Source organism: Meriones unguiculatus, chromosome 11 (genome assembly GCF_030254825.1).
Source record: "Meriones unguiculatus strain TT.TT164.6M chromosome 11, Bangor_MerUng_6.1, whole genome shotgun sequence".
In the NCBI taxonomy this organism is placed as follows: domain Eukaryota; kingdom Metazoa; phylum Chordata; class Mammalia; order Rodentia; family Muridae; genus Meriones; species Meriones unguiculatus.
The window spans coordinates 111,006,168-111,030,365 of NC_083359.1; the positions used below are offsets into that span (position 1 = coordinate 111,006,168).

The 24,198-nt window shown below is 52.2% G+C and overlaps 1 protein-coding gene and 1 long non-coding RNA gene across 6 annotated transcripts in view; one reads left to right on the forward strand and one right to left on the reverse strand.

The window, feature by feature from the left end:
- The window catches only part of Hhat (hedgehog acyltransferase), a 204,030-nt gene extending 187,409 nt beyond the window's left edge, over positions 1-16,621 (reverse strand). For 3 of the 4 annotated variants that reach the window (XM_060364950.1, XM_060364948.1, XM_060364947.1), the window contains exons 1-2: positions 16,352-16,621; positions 4,350-4,477 (exon numbers count right to left, since the gene is read on the reverse strand). In XM_060364950.1, the coding sequence (XP_060220933.1) occupies positions 4,350-4,477; positions 16,352-16,500 (277 nt within the window). In that variant the 5' untranslated portion in view covers positions 16,501-16,621. Of the gene's footprint in view, positions 1-4,349; positions 4,478-16,208; positions 16,328-16,351 lie in introns of those variants that run through there. The other variant, XM_060364949.1, reaches the window with a different exon arrangement.
- On the forward strand, positions 16,145-21,903 carry LOC110553496 (uncharacterized). Of its 2 annotated transcripts, none has more exons than XR_009584707.1 (5): positions 16,145-16,281; positions 16,963-17,035; positions 17,537-17,770; positions 20,118-20,241; positions 20,899-21,903. It is a non-coding gene; the product is annotated as an uncharacterized LOC110553496 (long non-coding RNA). The 2 variants fall into 2 exon arrangements; XR_002476716.2 differs by having other exon boundaries at positions 17,592-17,770.
- The last annotated feature ends 2,295 nt before the right edge of the window (positions 21,904-24,198 follow it).

Sequence of the window (24,198 nt, forward strand, 5' to 3'; positions counted from 1 at the left end):
GAGGCACCACACCAGCCAAGAACTTTTTTGAAACCTGCAAAAACATCTGTGTAGTTTGGTTTTTAATTCCCACTCTGGAAACTGTCCTGAGAAAATCAGTCAGACACAACACAACGATGCAGACACACTGCTGAGGAAACTAGTAAGCTAAACCCCCAACCCGTGAAACCGGTGCAAAAAAGAATGAAGCAAGCCCGAGAAACAATGAGAACAGAAATACTGTGCTGGGAAATCGATGTGCTGGGGAGCCTGAAGAGCAACAGAGCGATATAACCAAGCCAAAGCTGAGAAGGTTCACTGGAGAGCCGGCCCAGCTGATCAAGAAAGAAAAGACAGTGGGAAAACGGAACAAGAGAGGAAGGGAGGAGACAAACAAAATACACAGTAAGGGGGAGGGGCCAAGAACGAGGCAGAAGAGCAGTGGAGACGACCTTCAGTTCCAGGAGACACAGACCTAAAATTACCCGCACAGGATGACACGCCGAAGCGCTGCATAAAACGAACAGATCCCTGTAACACTACATACCACCAAAACGACAAACAGGAAACCTAAGTGTGAACAGCGGGGCACAGAAGAGGAAGGTGCTTACACAGGTGTGTGCCTTTGTCACGGCAGTTGTCACTAACGACCACGCTCATCAGGAAGGCTTCCGCTAAACCGACAGCCACAAACACAGATGGCCCGTTTCGGGAAATGGCATTAATTCAAGGCTCATTAAGCAAGCCTTGAGATGCATGGTAGGCCAGGCGTGGTGTAGCATAGAGATGAGGCAGGAGGATTACCATGAACTTGAGGCCAGTTTGTGCCACACAGTGAGACTTTGCCCAAAAACAAAGCAAACTGAAGCCATGTAAGGAGTGTCTGTTCCTGTGTTCTAGGTAAGCGCTGTCCTGAATCATGAGGTAAGGCTGAACAGACGGGCACAGACTCCACAGTGGTGTCGCTTAGCACACAAGTAGAAGAGCCTGCGGTGTAAGAGCATGCACACAGCTGTTCATAGATGCTTCGTGAGCAGCGGCCTTCGGTGCCCAGGGGACGGTTCAGTGTGCCCAGGCAGCGGGACACTGCTCGGTGGTCAGGGGACGGCTCAGTGTGCCCAGGCAGCGGGACACTGCTCGGTCATCAGGGGACGGTTCAGTGTGCCCAGGCAGCGGGACACTGCTCAGTGGTCAGGGGACGGCTCAGTGTGCCCAGGCAGCGGGACACTGCTCAGTGCTCAGAAGTGGGCTGTAACCCGACGAGCACAAGCACCCATCACGGCATAACCTGCGTATGGTGGCCCACACCTCTAATCCCAACACTCACGGTGAGGTGGGCAGGAGGATAAGAAGTTCAACCACCCTCAGCCACAAAGAAAGATCAAAGACGGGCTAACGCTACGTGAGAGCTGTCTGCAAAAGGGCAGGAGAAAAGGAGGGAGGGAAAGAAATGAGCTCTTGAGCTGTGGAAGTAGTTAAGTCCCTCGATGCTTCTCCCCAGGGGAAAGACACCATGCTAAAAAGATCCTATACTATGAAGCTCCAGCTACAGGGCATCCTAGAAAAAGCAAACCATGTGACAATAAAAAGACCAGGGGCCTCGTGGGAAACCGGAAGGGGACAAGCAGCTGCCTCGTTAGAGCATGATGCAAACAAGAGCTGATGTAAGCTGAGGACACTGGCCAACAGTGCTGTGCTAAAGACCCTCGCCTGGACAACGCATCCCCGGTGCTGGACATGGCCAGAAAGAGGCCCACCTATGTGGAGAGCCGAGACTCAGACGCCACTAGGTGGCGCTGACATCTCGCCCTCAAAACTGTAAACCTCTAGTGCACATGCGCGGATTGCGTAAGCACGCTAAGGATTGCGTAAGCACGCCAGGTAAGAGTGAGCGGCCAATCAGGGTATTGACACGTCACTCAGGTGCGACCTGGGCTTATATAAACAGCGCCACATTGGGGGCTCCCGCTCTCCTCCCCTCTCCTCTTCCCTCTCCTCCTTCCCCATTTCCCCGCCTGGGGCCGCGGCCCGCGGGACGCCGCCCGCACCCACGAGGTGGCCGGGCGGCCCCTCTCCTCTCCTTTTTCCATCGCGTGACTGTAATAAAGATTTCGTTGCGGAAGGATTCCTGTGGCCGCGTGCGTTTCTGCCCGCGAGACTATCACGCGGCTCCCAACACACCTAGAGTCTCCACATGCAGCCCAGCTTTGCCATGAACCCAAAAACTACAACAAAACTAAAACCTTTCCACCAGGCAAAATTTTCACACAAATGAGTCACCAAAAATGGCAGTTACTTTTAAATCACCAAACTCCAAGACAGCTTATCAGGCAGCAAAGGGCGAGCCAGACAGCCATCTGTGGAAAAGACTGACTCTCTGGTAAGGCGGCATCTAGGGAAGACGCTAGCTCGCTGACAAATTCCACCCTTGCTTTCCTATGCTCCCACGGGAAGCCTCCACGTGCTGGGTAAACGGATCCCCACCAAGACAGGCTCCCCGTGCTCCCCTCTCAGCCTGTGTGGCCCAGGACTAGCACCAGCAAACGAATGTGAACAAACGTGGTAGAAGCAACTTTCAGGTCATGCCCCAGAAAGGCAAAGGTAACTCCCCTCTCTCTTCCATCTTTCCTACTGGGCAAAAAGCAAAGAGCAGAGCTGCAGTGATGTCACAGGAGGTGGGGCCACTTCTGAGACCTCAGAGTCCTGGCGAGAAGAATGGGGCCCTCTCATGCTGACTAGAGGCCACGTAAGCCAGGGACCCGGCTATCGTGGGCACAGTGCTTGGGCTGCCAAGCCTGTCTTCTGAGTAATACTCCACCTCACTGTGCAGAGCTAGAGTCCAGGGGACAAGGAACAAGGACCCCGAGTGAAGCCAGAGCTCCATCTACACTCTCTGAAAGCTCAAGGCTCCAGTGAAGCTACGTGGCCAGACTCCAAAGAGCAGCTTTCCACTCCCTTGAATGGCCACTATGGAGAATGGACAAAATCAGCCCTGGTGGGCTGCAGGGATGGTATGCTGACCAGAACCTATTGGCTATTGTATTGGATTATGGTCCTAGGATGGAACCCAGGCCCTGACAAATGCTAAGCATACCACCGAGCTATAACCCAACCCCCTGTGTTTGCCATTCTAAGTGACCACATCAACTTTCCCCACGTGTCCCCTCTGCTTTCAAGAAAAGGCGCAGAGCTGAAGAGACGGTTCAGGGGTTAAGAGTACTAGCTGCTCTTCCAGAGGACCTGGCTTTGGTTCTCAGCACCCACATGGCAGCTCACAGCTACCTGTAACTCCAGTTCCAAGGGGCCCAACACTTTTCTGGCACCTCATGGGGGTGAAACACTCATACACATAAAATAAAATGTAAAAAGTAAAAAAGAAAAAAAGTAAAAGAAAAAAGACATAGCCCAAATCTCTTTGTGGACTTTTAGCAGCTGTCACACATCTACACCTGTTCTTCAGCCCCAGGTCAGGTCTCCTGTGGCCATCGCCCATGAGGCTCTGCTGAGGGTCTGTGGCTCTCTGACCACGCTGTCTCTCTCATCCCAGTGGCAGAGAAGCCGCCATCTGCAGCCCAACCTCTGCCCACGGTTCTCCTTTGCTACTTGGCTAGCTCCTAATCCCCTTTCTAAAAATTGTGTTTATTATTCTTGTTATTTGTGTATATTGCACGCACATGTGCATCACGGCATGCATACCGAGGTCAGGAAACAACTTTCAGGAGTCCGTTCTCTCCTCCTATCTCTCTCTGAAGGTTCTGGGATCCAAACCCACGTGAGCAGCCACACCAGGCAAAGGCTGTTTACCCGAGGAATGTCTTCCCAGCCCAGCGCCTCTTCTTCCTAAAAGACCAGCTCAGCCTGGGCGGCGGCTCTGCCTACAATCCCATTACTAAGGAGGTCAGGGCAGGAAGACTGCTGTGAGACCAGAGCCAACCTGGGCTATCAAGAGATTTCACCACCACTGTGGGAACTTAGCACGGTCCTATCTCAAACTAAAAAGCAGGAGAAGAAGCTTAGGTTAGAATGCGTCTACCATCTGCTACAGGATCCTGGGTTCAGTTCCTCACACAGGCAAGATTTTAAAGTTAAACTATGGGACACTGCTCAGTCAGGGGCGGGGACACTGCTCAGTGGCTGTTATACATTCAGAGGTTCCTTGCCCAGCACCAACAAGAAAAGCAGCAGCTGGAGAAGACCAGCCACAAGCTCGTGTAGAAGACCAAGAGACACAATCCTGGGCACCCAGCATGGATTCAACCTGCACATCTGTGGGAAGCAGCCAGGCACGAGTCACATAGGAATGTCCCTGCATCTTCTGTCTCAGACCCGCCGCCCTCCCCGATGGATCGCCGGAAAATCTTGAGTCTTACCCCTGGAGACTCGGTAAACTTCGTAGAAGGAGCAGAAGTGGAAGCCCAGAGAGACAAGGAGGTAGAGTGCCAGTTCCCAGCGGGGCAGCATCGCGGGAGTCAGGGGGTCCCGGGGCAGCACACGGTTTCTAGGAAACAGACAAAATGTCACAGGTCACTGCAAAGGTCACTGCAAAGGTCATGCGCACTGGCCCCGTGGTGTCAACTGACTTAGCCGGCACTCCCAAGGACCCTTCGATCTCAAGACGACACTGACATAATGCCAACCCAAATCCCCGTACCCAGTGACTGTACCCTAAAACACATGTGCACACGCAAGCACGCATCCTCACTCTCAGACACACATGCGTGTACACACTCCTTACCTGCCTAAGTCTTCCCCTGTATGTATCAGAGCACACATGGAGAATTCCCTTTTCTTGTGTGCCACACCTGTCTCTCCCCATGAAAAACGGGAGCCATGATTTTTAAGGTCCCAGCAACAAGCATTTGTCTGGGATGTAGTAAGAAAGGGTGGCCCTGTTTCCCACGGGTACCAATGCCTTTGACAGCTGGAGCAACCTCCTCCCCTCCTCCTCCGCCTTTTCCCGTTTCTCCTCCATACACTCAGTCTCCCTTCTCACACAGGACCTGGATTTTTATCTGGACACATAAAACACTGAATCCGCACATGACTCCATGCTCACCCCCCTCATGAGGGAGGGCGGGTGAGGCTGTGGGGAGCCTCTCATCTTCTGGCCCTCTCATGCTGACCAAAGCTGGGACAGTCCCCTGAACTGAAGAGTTGAAAGCTACGTGGACACCCCAGCCCCCGACTCCACAGACAGCCTCACCCCAAAGCTGCCCTGACCACACCTGGCCAACACTCCTGGTGCCGAGCCGTACTGGTCCAGCACTCTCATGGCAGCTACATTCCAGGTAGCAGAGGAGGCAGCAGAAAGTTAGACCCCAGATTCTGCAAGCCCAATGACCCAAGCAACCCCAAGCAACTAAGTGCTAACTAAACTGAAGCCCTTCTATGCAAACACCTTAAACGCATGTCATGGTGGACACCAAAGTAAATGGTGCAAACCCGTAAGTCCAGGCAAACAGCTCGAATCAGGACAATAAAACTGGAACCAGAATTTCATCCTCCCATTTGGTTTCTTCAGTGGCCAGTGATGGGGCAGGGGCAGGGGCAGAAGAGGGAGGCGTCTTACAGATGACCAATGAGACAATGCTCACAGCTGGGAAGGACGGAGCACGGCCTAATGAATAGTCAGTCCTCTATCCCTTCACACGTTGGCGAAGTCTCAGTCACAGTCATGGAAGCAGGTGCTTGGGTGAGCGACCCGGAAGCCCCCACCTCAGTCACATGGTAAGAAGGTTCTGGAGACTCGCCGTGCAGCACTGACTAGTTAATAGAGAATGACAGGGAGCATCTACGAAATAGTCCTCTGGGGCAGAGAGCCGAAGGGTGCAAGCTGCCGCGGTGGGAGGCCTGGATTCAGTGCCTCACGGAGGACACAGCAAAACAGCACACTGTACATTAAATAGACAAATAGTTTTCCAAACTGAAACGCACCGCTGTGTCCTAGATCAAACCCACGCTTGCCCCTGCCTCTCCCTCCCACGCAGGCTAGTACACAGAACCCCTTTTCCTCGGAGTCTGACTCAGAACCTGCTACACACAAATTCCCTTCAGACTTCCAAGGGACAGGAGGACAGAAGCCAGTGTCCCTCCACCCAGCACCATGGGCACCCTGGCCTCACATTTCTCCTTACTTTGCTCCTACCATCTCCTTGAACACGTTTCCGGAACTCTGCAGGAAATGAGAGGCCATCTCTCCTGGCGTGGAAGAGAATTGTGTGTGGGTCTTTCAGCGTGGTTCCCATCACAGAAGACTGCATTAGAACTCAGCCTCGTCTTAGGAGGAAGCCTGTCACTGGAAAGTACTTCTATAAAAGCCCTGAAAGTGCTTCCATAATTTGAACATAATAACCTGGTGCTCCAGGAAAGTTCTAGAATCGCGGCTCTTCTGAAGATTACTCTACCCTGAGTAATGCCCAAAGGACGTGCTTTATAACACCCCTTCCTGCAGAGTCTCAGCTGTGTTCCACGGAGGGCGCACATAGGCGCAACACCTAGTGTTGTCAATCATCAGAAAGGCAGCGGGACCGTCTCCCCCATCGCGTCTGAAAGCTGGATCTGGTCCCTGCAGCTTCCACCCGACAGCGGCGGGGCAAACGGCAGGGCAGCCCAGCGAGCAGTCGCCACTCTGCCGTGTGCTGGTTCAACCACACGGGAAGGTAACCAGCTCCCAGACACAGTTCCTCACGAGGTTATACGTCAGCTGCTTAGCCCAGGGCCAGCTCTCAGCACTCAGCAAACATTGGCAGCTCCTAGTTGGTGAATTTAATACTGCTTCCCTACCTATCCAAGGCCCTGAGTGGAAGAAATCTAACTAAAAGCATCTGACCTGGTCACAGCTGTCCCACCAGCCTCTCTTCCAGCGACAAGCAGCCCTCAGGTCTTCAAGTATAGTAGCAAATTTGGAATTCTAGTTTATTTAAAAACACAAAAATAACCCTGCCCACAAAATGTGCAGGAATAACTATAGAGCAGAAAAGCCAATGCCTGGCCCAACCGGAGACCCACCCCACGGGAGAGAGCCAGCCCTGACACTATTAACAAGACTCTGCTGTGCTTGCAGACAGGAGCCTAGCATGGCTGTCCTCTGTCCTCTGAGAGGCCCCACCCAGCAGCAGATCAAGAAATAAATGCTGAGACTCACAGCCACACATTGGGCAGAGCGCAGGGAGCCCAGTGGAGGAGTCGGGGGAAGGAAAGAAGGACCCAGATTTGCCAGGAGCTCCACAAGACCACAGAACCAACTAACCTGGGACCAGCGGGCCTTGAGGAGACTAAAGCACCAACCAAGGGCCATGCATGGACTGGATCTAAGCCCCCTAAACAGAAGTAGCTGATGGATAGCTTGGTCTGCATGTGGATTTCCTAGTAAGGGGAGCAGGGGCTATTTCTGACATGGTTGCCTGCCTTTAGATCACTTCTCCTTGGCGAGGTTGCCTTGTCTGGCCTCAGTGGAAGAGGAAGCACTCAATGTTGATGTGACTTGATCTGCTGGGGTGGGTTGGTAAGGGGCGGGTTCCCCTTTTCTAAGGAGTAGGGGATAGGGGAAGAAGGGAGGGAGGGAGGGAGGGGCTTGGAGGAGATAGGGATGTAAAGTAGAGAGGGAGGGAGATAGATAGATAGATAAGATAGATAGATAGATAGATAGATAGATAGATAGATAGATAGATAGATAGATAGATAAAACAAAAATATAGAAGTGTTTATAGAAGGGTTTTGTTTTAATCCCAGGTACTGAGACATGGAGCTGCTTTGGATTCTCTGCAGCAGACTAAGATTCGCCTCATACTCTAGCAGAAGCATGGTTTTGTCAGTTGCACACAGTTTCTGTGACTGCGTGACATTTGGAATCCTGGGAACTTTTCAGACAGTATATACATGCTAGAGCCTCAATAGGGGAGGTCAGTGTTGTTGGTCAGTTTGTTAGTAGCCATGGTCAAAGAAGAACCAAAAGGAAAGAAATTGGATAAGAAATTAGCTTCAGGGATTCTCCTAATTCCTCTCCCCCTTGCCCCCTTGTTTCTCTCCCATCTAGTGTTAGGGGATGAAATCAGGTGGGGGATTAAGGGTGGGAAAAAGAAGAGCCCACAATTTAGCACAGACTGGCTACATACTGGGTCACTCCTTCCCTTTCCTATGCTCAGCCCGAGGCCCTCACTCCTTGGAAAGCATGTATGGCCTTGGGGGGTCATCGGGGAGATTTCTGCCCAGGTTGCTTCCCTGCCTCTTCTCATCCCATAGAAACTGTTCTCGAATGCCTTCACAAAGCCACAAAATCTACGTGGAGACACACAGTCCCTGCTTAGCTCTGCCTCTCTTTGCAGCCCTTGCCCACTTAGCACAGAGCTTATGATATAGGAGACCACAGCCACACATCACACACACATGCACACACTCTTTCATTGCTCATTTGCACTGTGCACCCAGAATCGGAGTAAAGGATTTAACGACAACACACCATCCAATAAAATGAAAGCTACACATCTGTGACTCTGAGTGGACATTCTTGCTGCCCAAGCTCTTTATGGCTCCCTGAAATACCCCCCCCCCCAGAGCTTCAAGTTTCTATTTTTCATACTCTAACCAGCACATTCAGCAGGAACCAGAAAGGTTTTCATCCAAGTATACATGTAATATCTGTTTTCGGGGCACAGACGAAGCCCTGCGGCAGCTCAGTGCACATGGTAGGCAGCGTGAGAATCTAGGACCACTCACATAGCCCCTCTCTACAAGCCAGTGTGTGGAACCCCTGCTGGGCCAGCACATGCGTGAGGCTGCGCCTCAGGTGAGAGCCAGCAGAGCTGCAGGGCTCCTTCACAGACTTTCCTAACAAGGCCTGAAGCGCCCGAGCTAGCACTGGTCTGCGCGGCTCTGCTATCACCAGCAGACAAGCTCCCAGGCACACATGGGGGCATCTGTATCCCTTCAGCCTCTGACGACCAGGGTGGATGATCTAGACTGGCTTTCCTCTGGCCATGCCTTCTGAGTGGAGAGCCATTCCCTGAGCTCGGGCCCTGGACTACAGAGAGGGAGCTGCTCACCAGCAGCCACCGCTGCTTCCTGGCTGCAGACACGTGTGCCAGCTGCCTCACGCTCCCCTCGGAATTGGCTGTGCCCTCAGACTGTGAGCCAAGATACACTCACTCCCGTGGCTTTCATCAGAGTACTGGGTCACATCAGCCAAGCCAGCCAGCCAGGCCCAGGCCTGCAGACAGTGCAGAAGCCTCTGCACAGGTGCCCTCACCCGGTAAACCCAGGCCGGAACATCCGCTCAGCACCACCCCAAAGATCTAAGGGACAGTCAGGGTCGCCTGCTGTCATGTCCTGTCTCGCCAGCCCCAGAATGAATATCTCTCACACGTCTATGTGTGATGCTTTGGACACAGGAGAGGCTGTGTCCTCTGTTGGTATAATGTTCTTTTGGAACGTATACACTTTACCCTTGTTCATTCAAATGCTGATTTCTTTTCCCCACTCTCTGGTTTCAATCCAGAGGTTGCATTGTGATACTTATTCTAAGTACCACCTATCTCAACTTTGTGTAAACAGGCCAAAATAAAGCAACTAGCCACAATGTTGAGCAAGGGAAAGGAAGCAGAAAGAGAGGGAGGAGCCAGAAGACAGAAAGATGGGAGGCAGAGGAGGGAGAAGGGCAGAGGAGACTAGGAGAACAAGGGTGGAGGGAGGTCTTGGAATGACGTGGAGAATGAACCAAACCTAAGATTTCACAAAAAGCAAGTATAAAGGGTAAAATCTAAATGTTAGGAAACTATGAGGTCTTGGAGGTTTAGGATGGAGTAACTATTGCCCAGTATTGTGTTCTAGGTTAACTAACTAAACCTAGTCTCTGTGTGGTAATTTGGTTATACAGCTGTTTAGGATTAACTGCAGCATTAATAAAAGATAAACCAATAGTAAATATTAATCGTTTCCTACAACAGTCCTCCATGGATAGGTCTTTTCGCACACTCAGAAAGGTACACAATTAACAGCTACAAACATTCTTTATGGAATTTTCCGTATGTAAAGTGGATGTGTGAACCCCGCCAGATAGCTGTCTGAAGGATAGTGAACATGGCCCCCAGGCAGGGCAGCCCACCACTCAGGCCCTCACAAGAAGTGGGGACAAGGTGCTGGCCAGCCACAGAGGGAGGGAGAACTGGTTTCCCCCAGCACATGAACCCGGCCCTCAGCAGTGGGCTAAACACAAGAAAACTGCCAAGTCCAAAGCCGCAGGATGGGACCCCACTCACCATGTGACTGACAGGAAGCTTATTTCATACTCTGTCCTGGACAGAAGAGACCTAGGGTTGACAACCTTTTTAAAGTACCTGGGATTCCTAAGGTCAAAGAGACCACACCCATTGGGAAAGCCACACAACGCTGAGAACTGCCAACAGCACTCAGCGCTGGCGTGATGTCCACTGCTGTCATTTAACATCCACCTGCACTCACAGACGCCATCCTGAAGACCCTCACAAACCGCTCTCTTTTACAGGGTTCAAAGCCCACTGAGGGAGCTCGGCAACCCCCCTCCTTTCCTCTCACACTTGCTCTTTCTCAGGTTTGCTGTGAGGGCACTGTGGCTCCTGCTGACCTGACCTAGGGGTCCCTGTGTGACTGGAGTCACTGCAGAGCTCAGCAGGTGGTGGAGGGCAGAACTAGCTGGCAGACATCTGGCTTTCTGTCAGCAGGTGCCCAGTTCCTCAGTGTCCCCCCCATGTGGGTGTGCCCCCAGCAGCGTGAACGGGCTTTTCCACGTGAGGACCTGGAGCCCCGACAGAAGCCTCTGGAAGAGCTGTGTTTGCTCTGAACCACTGAGACACCGATCCAGCCCTTAAAGCAGCTTCTTCTTAATCCAATTGTTATAAAGGTTGCTTATATATCAAATGCTGCTTATAAATCAAAATGGAAGAAAATTAATCCGAAAGCAAAATTTTACACTCGCCCTCAACAATACAGAACTGCCTGCCACACCATTCACAGCAGCCCCAAGCCTCCCATCAGACGCCCCTAAGTCCTTTTATATGAGCGGTAAAGACCAGCAAAAAGGATCAACTCTACAAGTCCCTAATTCAACAAAAAAACACTCGTCTGATATTGCATTTCCCCCTTGACAATTCTCAGCCTATCTTAGGGCTTTCTTTTTTAATCACCAATAATATACCCTGCATATTTCAGACTCCCCGGATTAGGGAAATCCGAACGAGCCAAAGTTCTCGTAGAGCAGAACACTTTACATATTTTTTATTAAAATATACTTTTTAAAATGCAGACTTTTAGGGCACGGACCTGCTGTTGAGGTCAGGCTGTACTCTTCCCTAAGTGACTCCATATTGTTTAAAATGATTTTTTTTTCCAGGCTGTTGTCTCATCCCGAGACTCCATTTTATAAGGAGGCTTTGGCCCCAATAGGGAAGGCTGGCTGCTGCCTGGAGGTGCCCATAAATGCTGCCAGCACTTGGCCCGGGCTGATCACCTCCTCCTAAGGGGAGGAAGGGTGCCCTGCCCCTTTACCAGAGCACACTGGAGCCACGTGAGCTCATTAAATCATATCAGGAAAACCAGGCCAGGAACCTACCAAGCATGGCCAACAGACAAGGGAGCCGCCCTCCCCTGGTCCCGGAAAGAAGAGGCCAGTGAATAAATACTGCAATGACAACAGTTCCACCATCCTGTCCCTAACCCACGTACACACCAAGAGTCTGTCCCCGGGACTTCAGCTTGGCTCTGTTCTCGCCACTTACTATGCGACCTTCTCAAGTTGCTGTCAGTCTGTCCATCCACCCATCCTCCCATCCGTCTGGAGCCAGCGCTGCCCTTGGCGCTCACCTCTGTAGCTGGACTCTGTGCCTCCGGCGAGTGGGCGCATTATCCAGCCCTCTACACCCTTAGCCTTCTGCTGGCCTCCAGTGAGACCTCCAGGAAGGTCTGTGCACTCTGCCGCAGCCGATTCACCCTTGTGGGTATCCTGCAGCCTACATGCAGACATCCTGGCAGTGCACACTAGACCGGAGGCAGAGGCTGGCTCCTGCTCTCGTGAAACTCAGTACCCTCAAAGGTCTAAGGAGAGGCTCTCCTGCCACGTGCACACACTCTCTTCAGAGGCCCTGCCAGGCTGGGGCCCGAGCCTTCTGTGCTGCCTGTCTGCCCACGGCACCAGTTCTTCTAATAAACTCCTTCCTTCCCAGTAATCCGTTTGCGTTTTCTAGAACTACCTACTCCGTCCAAAACCTAACAGACAGATTGATTTGTTGTGTGATGTGCAATGTATGATCTGAGGATTACATCATAATTAAGATCGGAATGAAAGAATCTGTTTGCTAGCAAGGGAGACCAGAACTACTTGTCAGATTCCAGCCAATGAAAATAGCCCTGGCTGTGAATTCATCATTATTTACTATGGAGAGACACAAACACATCCCCCTGGGAAATGTCCACCATGAGATAACCAACATCCCAGAAGCCCCTTCTCTCCCACCCTTGTTGCTGACTGCACCAAAGCTGACCCTAGCCCAGGCTCTGCCTCCACAGGTCAGCGTTGCCCAGTTTCAAACCTCATAACAGGGCACTTTCAGAATCACCTTATCGACTTATTTCTGAAAAATAATCTCTGATTTTTTTATTTTATTTTTTATTTTATTTTATTTTATTTATTTATTTATTTTTTAATACAGGGCCTCACCAGGCAACCCTGCCACCCTGCCTGGCCTGGAACTTGCTCTGTAGACCAAACTGGCCTGGGACTCAAAGACATCATCCCGCTTGAATGCTGGGACTCACCACCACAATCAGCCCAAGATTGAATTTTTTTGTTTTGTTGGGTTTGTTTTAGATTTACTTATTTACTATGTATACAGTGTTCTGCCTGCATTGTGCCTGAACACCAGGAGAGAGCACCAGATCTCACTATAGCTGGTTGTGAGCCACCATGTTGCTGGGAATTGGACCTCTGGAAGAGCAAACAGTGCTCTTAACCTCTCAGCCATCTCTCTAGCCCCCAAGATTGAATTTTAACTGACTCCATGGCTCTGAAAAGCAATAATGTTAACTTCTATTATTTTAGACCTTTTTAAATTTCCCCCTTTAAAAAGGCGAGTTTTGTTTTTTGTTTTGAGACCGTGTCTCCAGTGACCCAGGCAGCCTGCCATGATGGAACAGCGCATGACTCTGAATATCCACAGTGCTGGAATTAGAGACGAAGGCCACGAGGCCCTGTTTACACAGTGCAAGGATGGAGCTTGGGGCCGACTGTGCTCAGCAGGTGCGTGACCCCACAGCCCCGGCCTGAAGTCTGCATTGCTCGCAGATACTCCATTTACTGACTCCATTTTTCCCTTTATTCAGTAGTTGGGCTACAATTAGTTTATTCCTTTCTCGATGAATAACGCTTGCTTGCCAGGAGTACCCAGGCCGCCACAGTCTTTGTGCACCCCGGGCTTCACTGAGGGCAGTGTGCCTCCTACCCTCGCATCCCTTTTACTGATGGTTTGGTCCCACGCCGTTTCCAGTGATTTTCTTGTCAAGTTTCATAACAAATGCTACAGTGGCCTCATAAATCACCAGGTGGTGGCCCCTCTTCCTTTCTTATTTTTTCAGTGTTTGGCATATCTCACTTCAAAGCCAGCTGGGCTGGAGGGATTTTAAGCTATGCTCAGTTTCCCAGGACTAACTCAGCTGTCCTGGTCCTCACAGTTTGACGCTCTGGAACCCTGGGAAATTTCATCTGGATTTTCAACTCCATCAGCATCGCATGGCTCCCCAGAGTGTCCTCAGGCCACTTCAGGGTGTGGGCTAAACCGAAATAACGCCTTTCCTTCCCTGACACTACTGCTAAGGTTGGATGAGAAATGGCTCGGCAGGCTCACTGCTGGAACAGCTGGTGCCCTTGACCCTGACTGAGAAGGTTGAGGGACCTTCTGAGGAGCCTGGCCGCTCACCGGGGCGGCATGAGGTTTCTAGCCAGCCACACTTCCTGTCCACAGCCTGCTTTCTGGCTATGGATGTGATGTGCCTGCAGCCTCCTCTCCCTCCCCGCTGATGGCCAGCACCCAGGACAGCTGCTCGACACTGTACTGTGGCTGGACTGAGAACCACCCGTGAGGCAGGTCAGGCACTCCCTGCGTCCTGGAGGGGCTTCCTAGAGGGTTAACCAAGAGAAGAACCACCTGAGAGAGGGCAGCCACAGAGTAAAGCAAAAAGCCACCCGAGGGCCTGGGTTCCGTTTCTGCCTCCCAGACCCCACCTAGGACGTGTCTGCTAGAGCACCACGCTGCCAGGGTGGGCCAAAGCCTCCAAGACCAGGACTCTGTCAAGAGCCTTGGTCACAGTGACAGACTCTCACACACTTGTTACAGCCGCTGAGAAGAGAGGCCGCAGTGCACCACGGCCATTCTGTGTGCGACATTCCTCAAGTGTCACCCCCACACAGCTGTGAGCAAAGGTGACAACGACAGATGTTGCGTCAGCTGCACCCTGCACCGGCAGCTGAAGCAGGAGGATTCCAAGCTCAAGGCCAGCCTGAGCCACACAGCGAGACAGTCCCCAAACTAAACAAACACAGAACACAGAAGGAAAATCGCCTCTCAGCAAGTTATAAACTCAGACCAACGGCTCTCTCCTCCCACAGGGCCCACTGGTGGAATTCAGGGGGCTGGGAACTCACACACACATTTTCATGAGTCACCAGATTAAAAAAAATAAAAATCAGTCTTTAACCGGATTGTTAAAGTGGACCATAAATTTGCAGCAGTCCAGAGAGGATGTCTGGGGACTCCTCAGCAGTCACACAACCGCTGTCCGGAACCCAGCAGGCATGGCTGGCAGGGCCCTGGCCACTCTCAAGGGGAGGCTAACTGCTCCAGACGGCACTTGTCACTTAAGGCAAATAATAAAGACCATTATACAAATCTGAGTTTTAATGGCATTTTGATAACTGTTTCACTATCATTTATAATCAGTTTTTATGTCTTTTACTTATTTTTAAATTTTCTGTTTAGTTTTCTGAGACAGGGTCTCACGTAGCCACGGCTGGCTTTTGACTCATGATCCTCCTGCCTTCGAGCAGCGCCAAATACGATACACCTGACCCCCAGACACACTGACATCAGCCCACCAGAGCCCTGACCTCACCCTCTGTTGGTGCGTCTCATTTACTTCTCCAACAAGAAGCAAAGAACAGGTAAAGCCTTTGAGCCAAAAGAAGGGCCCGGCCCTGGCGGCCTTGACTGCGCGCTTTACTCCTCTAGGTAGAAGGGCAGGCACGGCCTGTCTCTCCAGGCGGCAGACGGGGGCATCCACTCAAATTATTAACCGCACCTCTCGGGTCAGAACTGTCCTAAGACATAATCCACCATATAAAGGGAGAAAAATAGAAGTGGGAGAGGGAAAGGAATTCTGTACTCCGGGAAGGGCCACCCTCCTGTCACCCTCTCCTGCAGAGCAGGAGCCTAGCTGCAAGGAATGGACAGTGCAAGGGGCCGGCACACAGCCCAGCGCGGACCGTCCGAGTCACTCCCACTCGCGGAAGGCCCCGATGGAAAAGTTGCCAGCCCAACTCCTCCCTTGCACAGGGGTGCGCACCTAGAACCGGGACCAGCACCCAAACGTCTCCAGTCTTGCCACTGAGCAGATGAGGGAAACTGAGTCCAGAGAGCAGAAAGTGAAAGATCTCCAAACTGGGAACTGAGGAGGTGTCTCAGTGCTTAAACACTGGCTGCCCAGGCTTGAGGGCCCAAGGCCAGATCCACAGGGCTCATGAAATGTCCCAGGGCCTGTAATCCCCGCCTTCTCCCGGGGCCAGGGCATTCGATGGAGACCCTAGATCTCACTGCCTGCGGTGGGAGCGGGGAGGCTTGGCGGCCTGCGCACAGACGCGCACACACTGGAAGAAAAGAGCCACCTCTGAGCTGGGCCGGGAGCAGAGGCCGTGGACGCGCCCTTCCTGCACCGCGCGGCTGGGCTGGCGGCTCCCCGGGCTCCTTTGTGTCGCCGCCCTCAGGCACGCGGACACGGGAAGCGGAAGCGCCGCTGCGTTTCTCCCACGTCAGCGGCGAGCCTCCCACGACCTGCCGCGGCCCCCCAGCCAGCCCCGTGCCTCTGCAGCCAAGGCCCTGCGCCCCGCCAGCTCCACGCGCGCGCGCCCGCCCGCCCCTCCGCGCGCGCCCTCCGATCCCCCCCGCGCGCCCCCGTGCACGGCTCCCAGGCCTGTCGAGCGCGGGCGAAGTCACCTGAGTCGCAGCGGGCAGAGCTGGGGCCCGGAGGAAGGACTCGCGAGCCCAGCGCGGGTCGGAGGCCGTGGGGGTGAGCGCCTGGCCCGAGATGGCGCGCCCGGGCTCCCGGACACGGGATTGGCCGGCGCTCGCACACTTACCGGGGCGGAATCTTCACGCAGGGTCCCTCCAGAACCTCAGGCTTCTGGACGCTTCCCGTCCCCAGAGGAATGAGGCAGGGGTGGGGGTGTGTACAGCCTGCCCTCCTGCGGGAAGATGACAAGGCCTGTGGAGGGCTTTTAAAAGCCATTGTAGAGCTGGGGAAATTGGGCTTTGCACTCTGAGACCTAAAACCATCTTCACTTCTGCCTTCCCCAGCACCAACTAAAACAGCCGGACCAGGAGTGCCTGGTTGCCCAAGGTCCTGGCGAGTTCACAGGGGATACGCTCTTGGTATTATGTGGCCTTTGTCCTGTGGGGGACATAGTTACACTTTCTAGCACTCCTGGTGGGTAAGAGGCTTGTTTGTGCAAGTGTGAGGATCTGAGTTTAATCCCCACATCCAAGTAAAGGGCCTGGCCTGCTATCCCATCACTGAAGGTGGGGGCTAAAGCGGAGCCCCAGACCCTGGCCAGCCAGCTTAGCCTAAACAGCCAGAGACCCTGCCAACTGGGAAATGGGGTCAGGAAAGAGGACGCCGCTGAAACCTTACCTTGCCTGTAGGCACAGTTTGTAATCTGTTTGTTTTGTTTTGTTTTGTTTTTTTAATTAGGGTTCCTCATGCCTCTTTCTCCCTGCTCCACCCCAATCCATTCCAATACCCCAACACTAGGTTGGAGAGAAAGGTGAGTTGGGGAGAGGGCACACAGTTCCCCTCACCTACTTCATGCTGGTCAGGGGCAAGTCCAATCTGCGGTTCAGGAGATCTCCAGCTAGCTCCCACTGCATCAGCACCAACCAGGAGCAGCAAAGGAGGGAGTGGAGGGAAGGAAGCCTTCTTCCTCCCAGCCCCCTTGTCTCTCTGGGCTCTGGCTTCTATCTATTCCCTCTCCAGAGTCCTCAGAACCAAACTATCTGCAGCCGGCAAAGATCACGCCCCTCTCAGAGCCCGCATGAGGCATAGTCTGCTGCTGTGGGCCATCTAAAGCAGCCCCATATCCTACACCTGGGAGTAAAACAAAAACATGTTTTTATAACATACCTGAGCTAAGACAGCAAAACTCCTACTCCACTGTCCCCTTCAGAAGGGCACTCAGCATGCATACAAGTTTATCTGTAACACATGTGTCTCGGTGTCTCACAAGCCTGGGCTCGTTGTCATTCACACCTAACCGCTTTCTACGTAGGCAGGGTATGCGCAGTGCTTCTCTGAAGACAAAATAAAGGCAGGTTCGGTTACAGGTAAATCAGAAACATCTGTGTAAGAGAGCCTACTCAAGATTTAAGCATTGCCAGAGACACAGCGGAGAGAGAGGTGGAGCCTTGCTGCCCATGCAGAAGACCTATAATGACAAAACAACACAACAGCCATGACTGAGGCCCATGCGGTGGGAAGAGGCCAGGTGCTGTTTCTGTTACACGTAAGTTTGGTACAGCTGATGAGAACATCACGGCTCAGTCGCAGCAGGACAGTCGAGTGTGGCGAGGGCTATAACAAAGCTGTCTTCTTCAGAGACTGAGGCTTTGCTGGCCTCGCAGTCTGAGTTAACAATACACATTGAGGTCACTTAGACTGGGAGCCTGCTGCGTGCTCTGAAGAGGACAGTGTAACAGTCGTCACTGTCTTGGGTTCCCGTGTAATCAGCTTTTACAGTGTGAGCTAATGCGTAGCTGTGACCTTAACTTACGCGCTCTTCCCTGCCGTGACCCAGAGCAATCTATGTACAGGTTCTAGTAATCATTCGCTGAAAAGTCAGACAGGCTCCAGCAGACCTCTAAAATGGATATTCACCGCCAGTGCTGAAAGCGACCTTCCTGTCGCTTGTTTACTGTTTGTTACCGGGCAGTTGGAGGCAACGGCTCAGTCTCTGGGAAAGTCTGCCAAAGTCTGCTGTGACCCTGTTCCTTCTCCACGTGGTGCCTTCCACGCTGCTCAGTAAAGACAGAGCAAAGGTCGATGTTAGGGACAGACACGGGGACACATTCACAAGACAGGCTTCCAGCAGGCACGAAAACTCACACAACAGGACGGAGGACGCGGGAGCCTGAGAGAGAGAAGTCAAATCTAGCTTGCTCTGGTTAAATGAAACCAAAGTGTGTGGGGGGGGAGGCTTTGATTCCTTCCCTCATGCGACACTGACTCAGGGACTCGGAGCTTTTTATGAATGTTCAGAGGCCTCCATTTGGTGCCCCTTGTGGGGGAATCTTTAATGGTTTTAATCCATGTATTTGCATCAACATTCCACTAAAAAATAAAACAGAGGAGGAAAGTCAAATCAGGAGACAGTGACTAAACCAGCCTGGTAGCCTGGCTGCACAGCCAAGGCAGGAGGATTCCAAGTTCAAAACTGGGGCTACAAAGTGAGTTCAAGGCCAGCCTGGACAGTTTTGTCAAACAGTCTCAAAATTCAAAAGTAATCTGACCATTTACGGGAGATTTTAAGTTCCCAGTTACATTCTGTGCGTTTCCAGACGTTATTTCGTCTTCTGACCAGTGCTGGAAATGTGTTTGCTCATTTCTGAGTTTATCTCCACTGAATTCCTTTTGATTTTGATTTTTGAGGTCTCTTTCATGTTTCATTAGTTCTCACCATATAAGTTTGAATCTTCTAGTAAAAATTTGGCAAAAACTAGCTGGGCAGTGGTGGTGCACGCCTTTAATCCCAGCACTTTGGAAGCAGAGGCAGGCAGATCTCTAAGTTAGGGGCCAGACTGGCCTACAGAGTGAGTCTCAGGACAGCCAGGGCTGCAGGGAGAAACCATGTCTCAAAAAAAAAAAAAAAAAAATGGTTAAAACTTAAAAGTAAAAAACATACAAAACATACGTAAAAAGAGCTGAGGACACAGCTGTACATCCCTTTCCTAATGTCTGTGAAAGCTCAACAGGAAAGTATTTGCCTCGTGTGTGCAAGGCCCTGGGTTCAGTCCCTACTCTCACAAGAAAAGAGAAGAGTAACAAACAAATAAAGAATGTTAAAGGTTTTCACGTGTGTGGTCAGACAGTGCCAACGAGGACTGCCAGGGTGCTCACTCTTCAAGAGAAACTACTTAAAGTAGCTTTTAGAATCGGGGATCAGGTTTTGTGCTCTGAGTGGAATGGCAGGTAGGATGCTTGTGGCAGAACGAACTGGGAAACCTCGTAGACAAGAGACTTGGCACTGGGGCCAGGGGAGGGGGCAGAGGAGGGGACAAAGCATGACGGGGACATAAGGACATGTCCCTGCAGCTGACTGCTGGCTAGACCCCACAGAGCAAATGCCGAGCAGCGAGAGCTCAACCCTTGCACACACGAGCCTGGGGGCCACAGTCTAGCCCACTGGCTGTTGGTTCCCGTTAGAGGAGGACGCAGTGGGAACAGCTACCACAGAGAAAAAACTCTCTTCAGCTCTCCTGAGGCGTGATTGACAAAACCGTACTATCTAAGGGGTGCGGGTTGAAGCCTTGATGTATGGACACGTTATAAAATGATTACCACAGACAAGCAATTAACATCTATCATTTTGCAGTTAACTGGTGTGTGTGTGTAGTCCATCTTCAGCAAATTTCAAATCTACACTATTTTTCATTGGTTTGTTCACTTTATTTCCCCCTTTTTTGAGACTCAAGCTGAATTCAAACTTGAGCTTGAATTCCTGGCCCTCCTGCCTCTGCTTCCTGAGTGCTCCTCCACACCTGGATAGCAGGGTGTTATGAATGACAGTCACCTTGGGAGACAGTTGATCTCATAACTGCGCTGTTGCTCTCTTCTGTCACCTGCTATTGCCCCAGGGTACGCAGAGACTGGCCTGCATGTGGTGGCACCCAGACATGCGCACAGAGAAGCTGAGGGTGTGTACATGTTCCTTCTGATGCGATAACCCAGCAGACCCAGAATTCGTGGGTTCACCACAAGGTGAGGTGGTGGGACAGAGGAATGAGGTGGGTCTTCAGGTCTGCGTAGGGAAGCAGCTTCAGGCTGTAAACATCCAGAGGGAGGCCGTGGCCTTCTTGCCACTCCCACGGGGCGGAGGCACTGGGGCACCTAGCATGCCCACTCTCCTGGCAATTGTACACTTTCACCCCAGACTCTGCCTCCTTCTCACAGCTGTCTGCCGTGTGTTCTCTGTGTACCCCAGCACGTCCCACTCTGAGACGTTCTCATTTGCATATTTAGTATTGACGTCGGCATTATTCAAACTACTGGCAAGACAGTACGTTAGTAGATTATAAGACACAGTTAATGGGCCGCAGATAGGCTCAATTTTTAACAAGACGGAAGGGAGAGTACACGCCGCTGGACTTGTATTAAGAGTGATGACTGCTGTTGGGGATGGTGCCTCCGCTTACAGTAGGCCAGATGAGATGAGAAGGGAGGATTCGGGGGAATTTGACTGACGGGCGGAAGTTGTTCCATACTCTCAGGCAGACTCCATCTGGCATAGGGTGTACCCACTGTAAAGCAGTTGACAGTTGATATTTCATATTAACTCTGCTCATAGCTCACTAAAAGACGCTTGTCTGAAAAGATGTTCCCCATTCAGCTAAATAAACACGCATCTCCCTTTAACAGGATTTGTCCTTATTGTTGGAAGGAAGAACGATGAAATCAGAACTGCAGAAACACAGCTGGCAGAATGGCTCAGCAAGTAAAGCTGCCTGGGCACCTGTGCCTGGTCCCAGGAACCACAGGGTGGAGGGAAACTGACCTCCACCTGAGGTCTGGTGAAGACTTGGCAAGGGACTGGATGTGGTTTACACGGTGAAGCTTACACGGTGAAGTGGAAGTGAGCTTTGGGGCTCAGGGGCACAATGGAACACCTTGGGTCCTGTATGCCTTCTGCAGCTGTGATAAACAGCAAGGGCCCAAGCTGCTCCCCTTGCGGGGACTGAGAGCAAAGACAGAGAACAAGAGAGAGATGTGCCCCAAGGACCCTGTTCAAGGCTTACTCTGCAACAAACTCCATTCTGCTAGTGCCACAGACCAGAGGCCTCGCCTGCCACACATGCCTTTGGAATTGTTTTAGCTGACGCTTCCACATTGCTGTTCATCACAGAAGGAAGTCAGGACAGGAGCTCCAGCAGGGTGAAAGCCTGGAGGCAGAAGCTGAGACAAAGACTACGGAGGGGTGCTGCTCACTGGCTTGCTCTCCATGGCTTGCTCAGCCTGCTTTCTTACACAGTCAGGACCACCAGCCCAGGGGTGGCTCCACCCACAATGGGCGGGGCTCTCCTCCATCAATAACCATCTAGGAAAATGCCCTACAGGCTTTCTCACACCCTGATCTTAAGGAGGCATTTTCTCAGTTGAGATTCCCTCCTCTCAGACGACTCCAGTTTGTGTCAAGTTGACATGAAACTGTCCAGCACAGCACAGCACAGCATGTCTTTTAAAAATAGAAACACTGGTTACTGTCTGCCCACCTCTGAGACCAGCCCTTGGGTAGACAGAAATTTTGTGCATTTTGTTCACCATCACAGCCCTGGGAGCTTGGAATAGTGCTGTTGTGTCTTCCTTCACTGAAATATTTGCTGAAGTGATGAAGGGGGTAACCAAATAAAAAAGCACTGGCCTTGAGAGTGTGTGTGTGTCTGTCTCTCTGTGTGTCTCTGTCTCTATGTGCATGTGTCTATTTATCTGTCTTTGTATGTATCTGTGTCTCTGTCTCTCTGTGTGCCTATGTCTCTGTGTGTGTGTCTGTCTCTCTGTGTGTCTGTCTCTGTGTCTCTGTCTCTCTGTGTGCCTGTGTCTCTGTGTGTGTGTCTGTCTGTCTTTGTGTGTATCTATGTGTCTCTGTCTCTGTATGTGTGTCTGATTGTCTCTCACTGTCTCTGTCTGTCTTTGTGTGTATCTATGTGTCTCTGTCTCTGTGTGTGTGTCTGATTGTCTCACTGTCTCTGTCTGTCTTTGTGTGTATCTATGTGTCTCTGTCTCTGTGTGTGTGTGTGTCTGATTGTCTCTCACTGTCTCATCTGTCCCACGGGTTTTCGTTTTCTGTGAGGGTCTGCCAGTTGCTAGGCTCCTGGTGCCTCCTGGGTAAGGGAGCAGACTTGGGTGACCTTGAGCCCTAAGCCACAGTCCTGGGGTTGGGGTCTCAGGAGCAGGCCTGTGCAAGGACATCCCTTCTTCAGACTTGGTGGCCTGCTGGCAGCTGTGCCCTGACAACACTCCTGCGCTCCCCAGACTGGGAAGAGCTTGCCATCACTCAGCTTATTCACGCAGAAGTCAGCGTCAGAACTGCCACGAGAATGTTCTGTCTGTGAAAGCACGGACACTTTTCTTTCTTTCTTCAGACTCGCTGCTCTGTCCTTCTGTAATGGTCCATGCACACTGTGCCCAGCCAGGGAGTAGCAGGGCTGGGGAGAACAGAAAATCTGCTGAATGTCTGAATGGATTTATTTTAAACACATGGTAGAGACAACAGCTTGAAGACAAGGCCTCCTTTTATCCCCAAAGCTGTGCCTTTTGAGAAAGAACAAAGCAAGTGTGTATACGTCTCCAAATTTTGGGTACAGTGCCCACACCCTCCCTCCCAAACCCACATAGTAAATGTGCTATTGGGAAAACAGTGGTTTGCAAACTGTGTGTTACTCTTGGGCCATCGAGTTGGCCTATTGGGATAAACCACATCTGAAAAAGCAGAATGTAATGGATAGAAATTAGCTGAGCACCTGGCTGTGCGGGGAAAGGCCGCCTCCTGAGGCTTCGCTTTGTGCTGCAGGAGTGTCCTCAGCAGGGCAGGACACTCAGTCGGACCAGTCAGGGCGTGAGCAGGATACACACGTTCGTGTGGGGGCGGCTGGCATCTCCTGCAGGGATGGGCGACCCTGCCCCCCCCCCGTCTTCCTTGCCGTCCTCCCTGGATGTTTGTCCCTGGGACGTTGCCCCCATGCCACCCCAGTCCCTGCCTACCCACACCTTCCAGCACCCAGTACCCACACTCCAGTGCACACATGCTGTCTTCCCAGGCTCCTCTCCTCCTCACCTGTGTACTTTCAAAGTCCGGTAATGAGCTCTGCTCCACACCAGCTCACACTGAAGGCCTTTACCATAGCAAAGGCAAACACCAACCTTACCTGACTCAAAGGCCCTGAAAGGCCACAGGGCTCTGCCTCGGCCTGTACCAGCACGAAGCGGCGCCTCTGTGTCCCTGCACTGCCAACAGCAAGGACAGATGGATGTGGAAACCTGGGCAGCAAGACCTGGGGCTGAGCCAGCTGTGGTGGCGCAAACCGTGAATCCCAGCGCTCAGAAGGCCCAAACCAGCCAGAGCACAGCCACGGCCCTGTTTAGGAAGAAGTTAAAGCTGCAGTCAGAAAGATGGCTCAGTGGGGAAGGGTGCCCACCACGCCTGGTGGCCTAAGTTTCAATCCCAGAACCATGAGTGAGGAGAGAATCAAACTCCCACAAGTTGTCCTCTCTCCTACAGACACGCACACACGCAGGCACGCACACGCACATGCACACACAGATGCTCCGGGTCTCCTGAGAGTCTGTGGCATGCCAGTGCAAGCCCCTGCAGCCAGTGCTCCTCAGCTCACAGGGCTCGGGGACACACTCCAGGCTTCTGCTCTGCCAGCGGGATTTCCTTAGCCTCGTGAGGTGCCCCCTCTCCCACCTTGCTACGGCGCCGTTCTACGAGGGGCTGGGACGGAGACAAAGTGAGGCAAAGTGTGCCTGCTGAATGAACCCTCCGATCCTGGCTTGCCCTGGGAAACAAGGGCTCGGCCACCCTGGCACCCTCTCCTGCCTCCGCCCCACCTGAGCCCCTCGCTCACAGGCAGCTCTGAAAAGGAAGCGGTGACATCACTTCCTGCTGCTGAGTGTGGGCTCTCCAGCCTTGCTCTGGGCAGCCTTGGGCACAGACTCTAT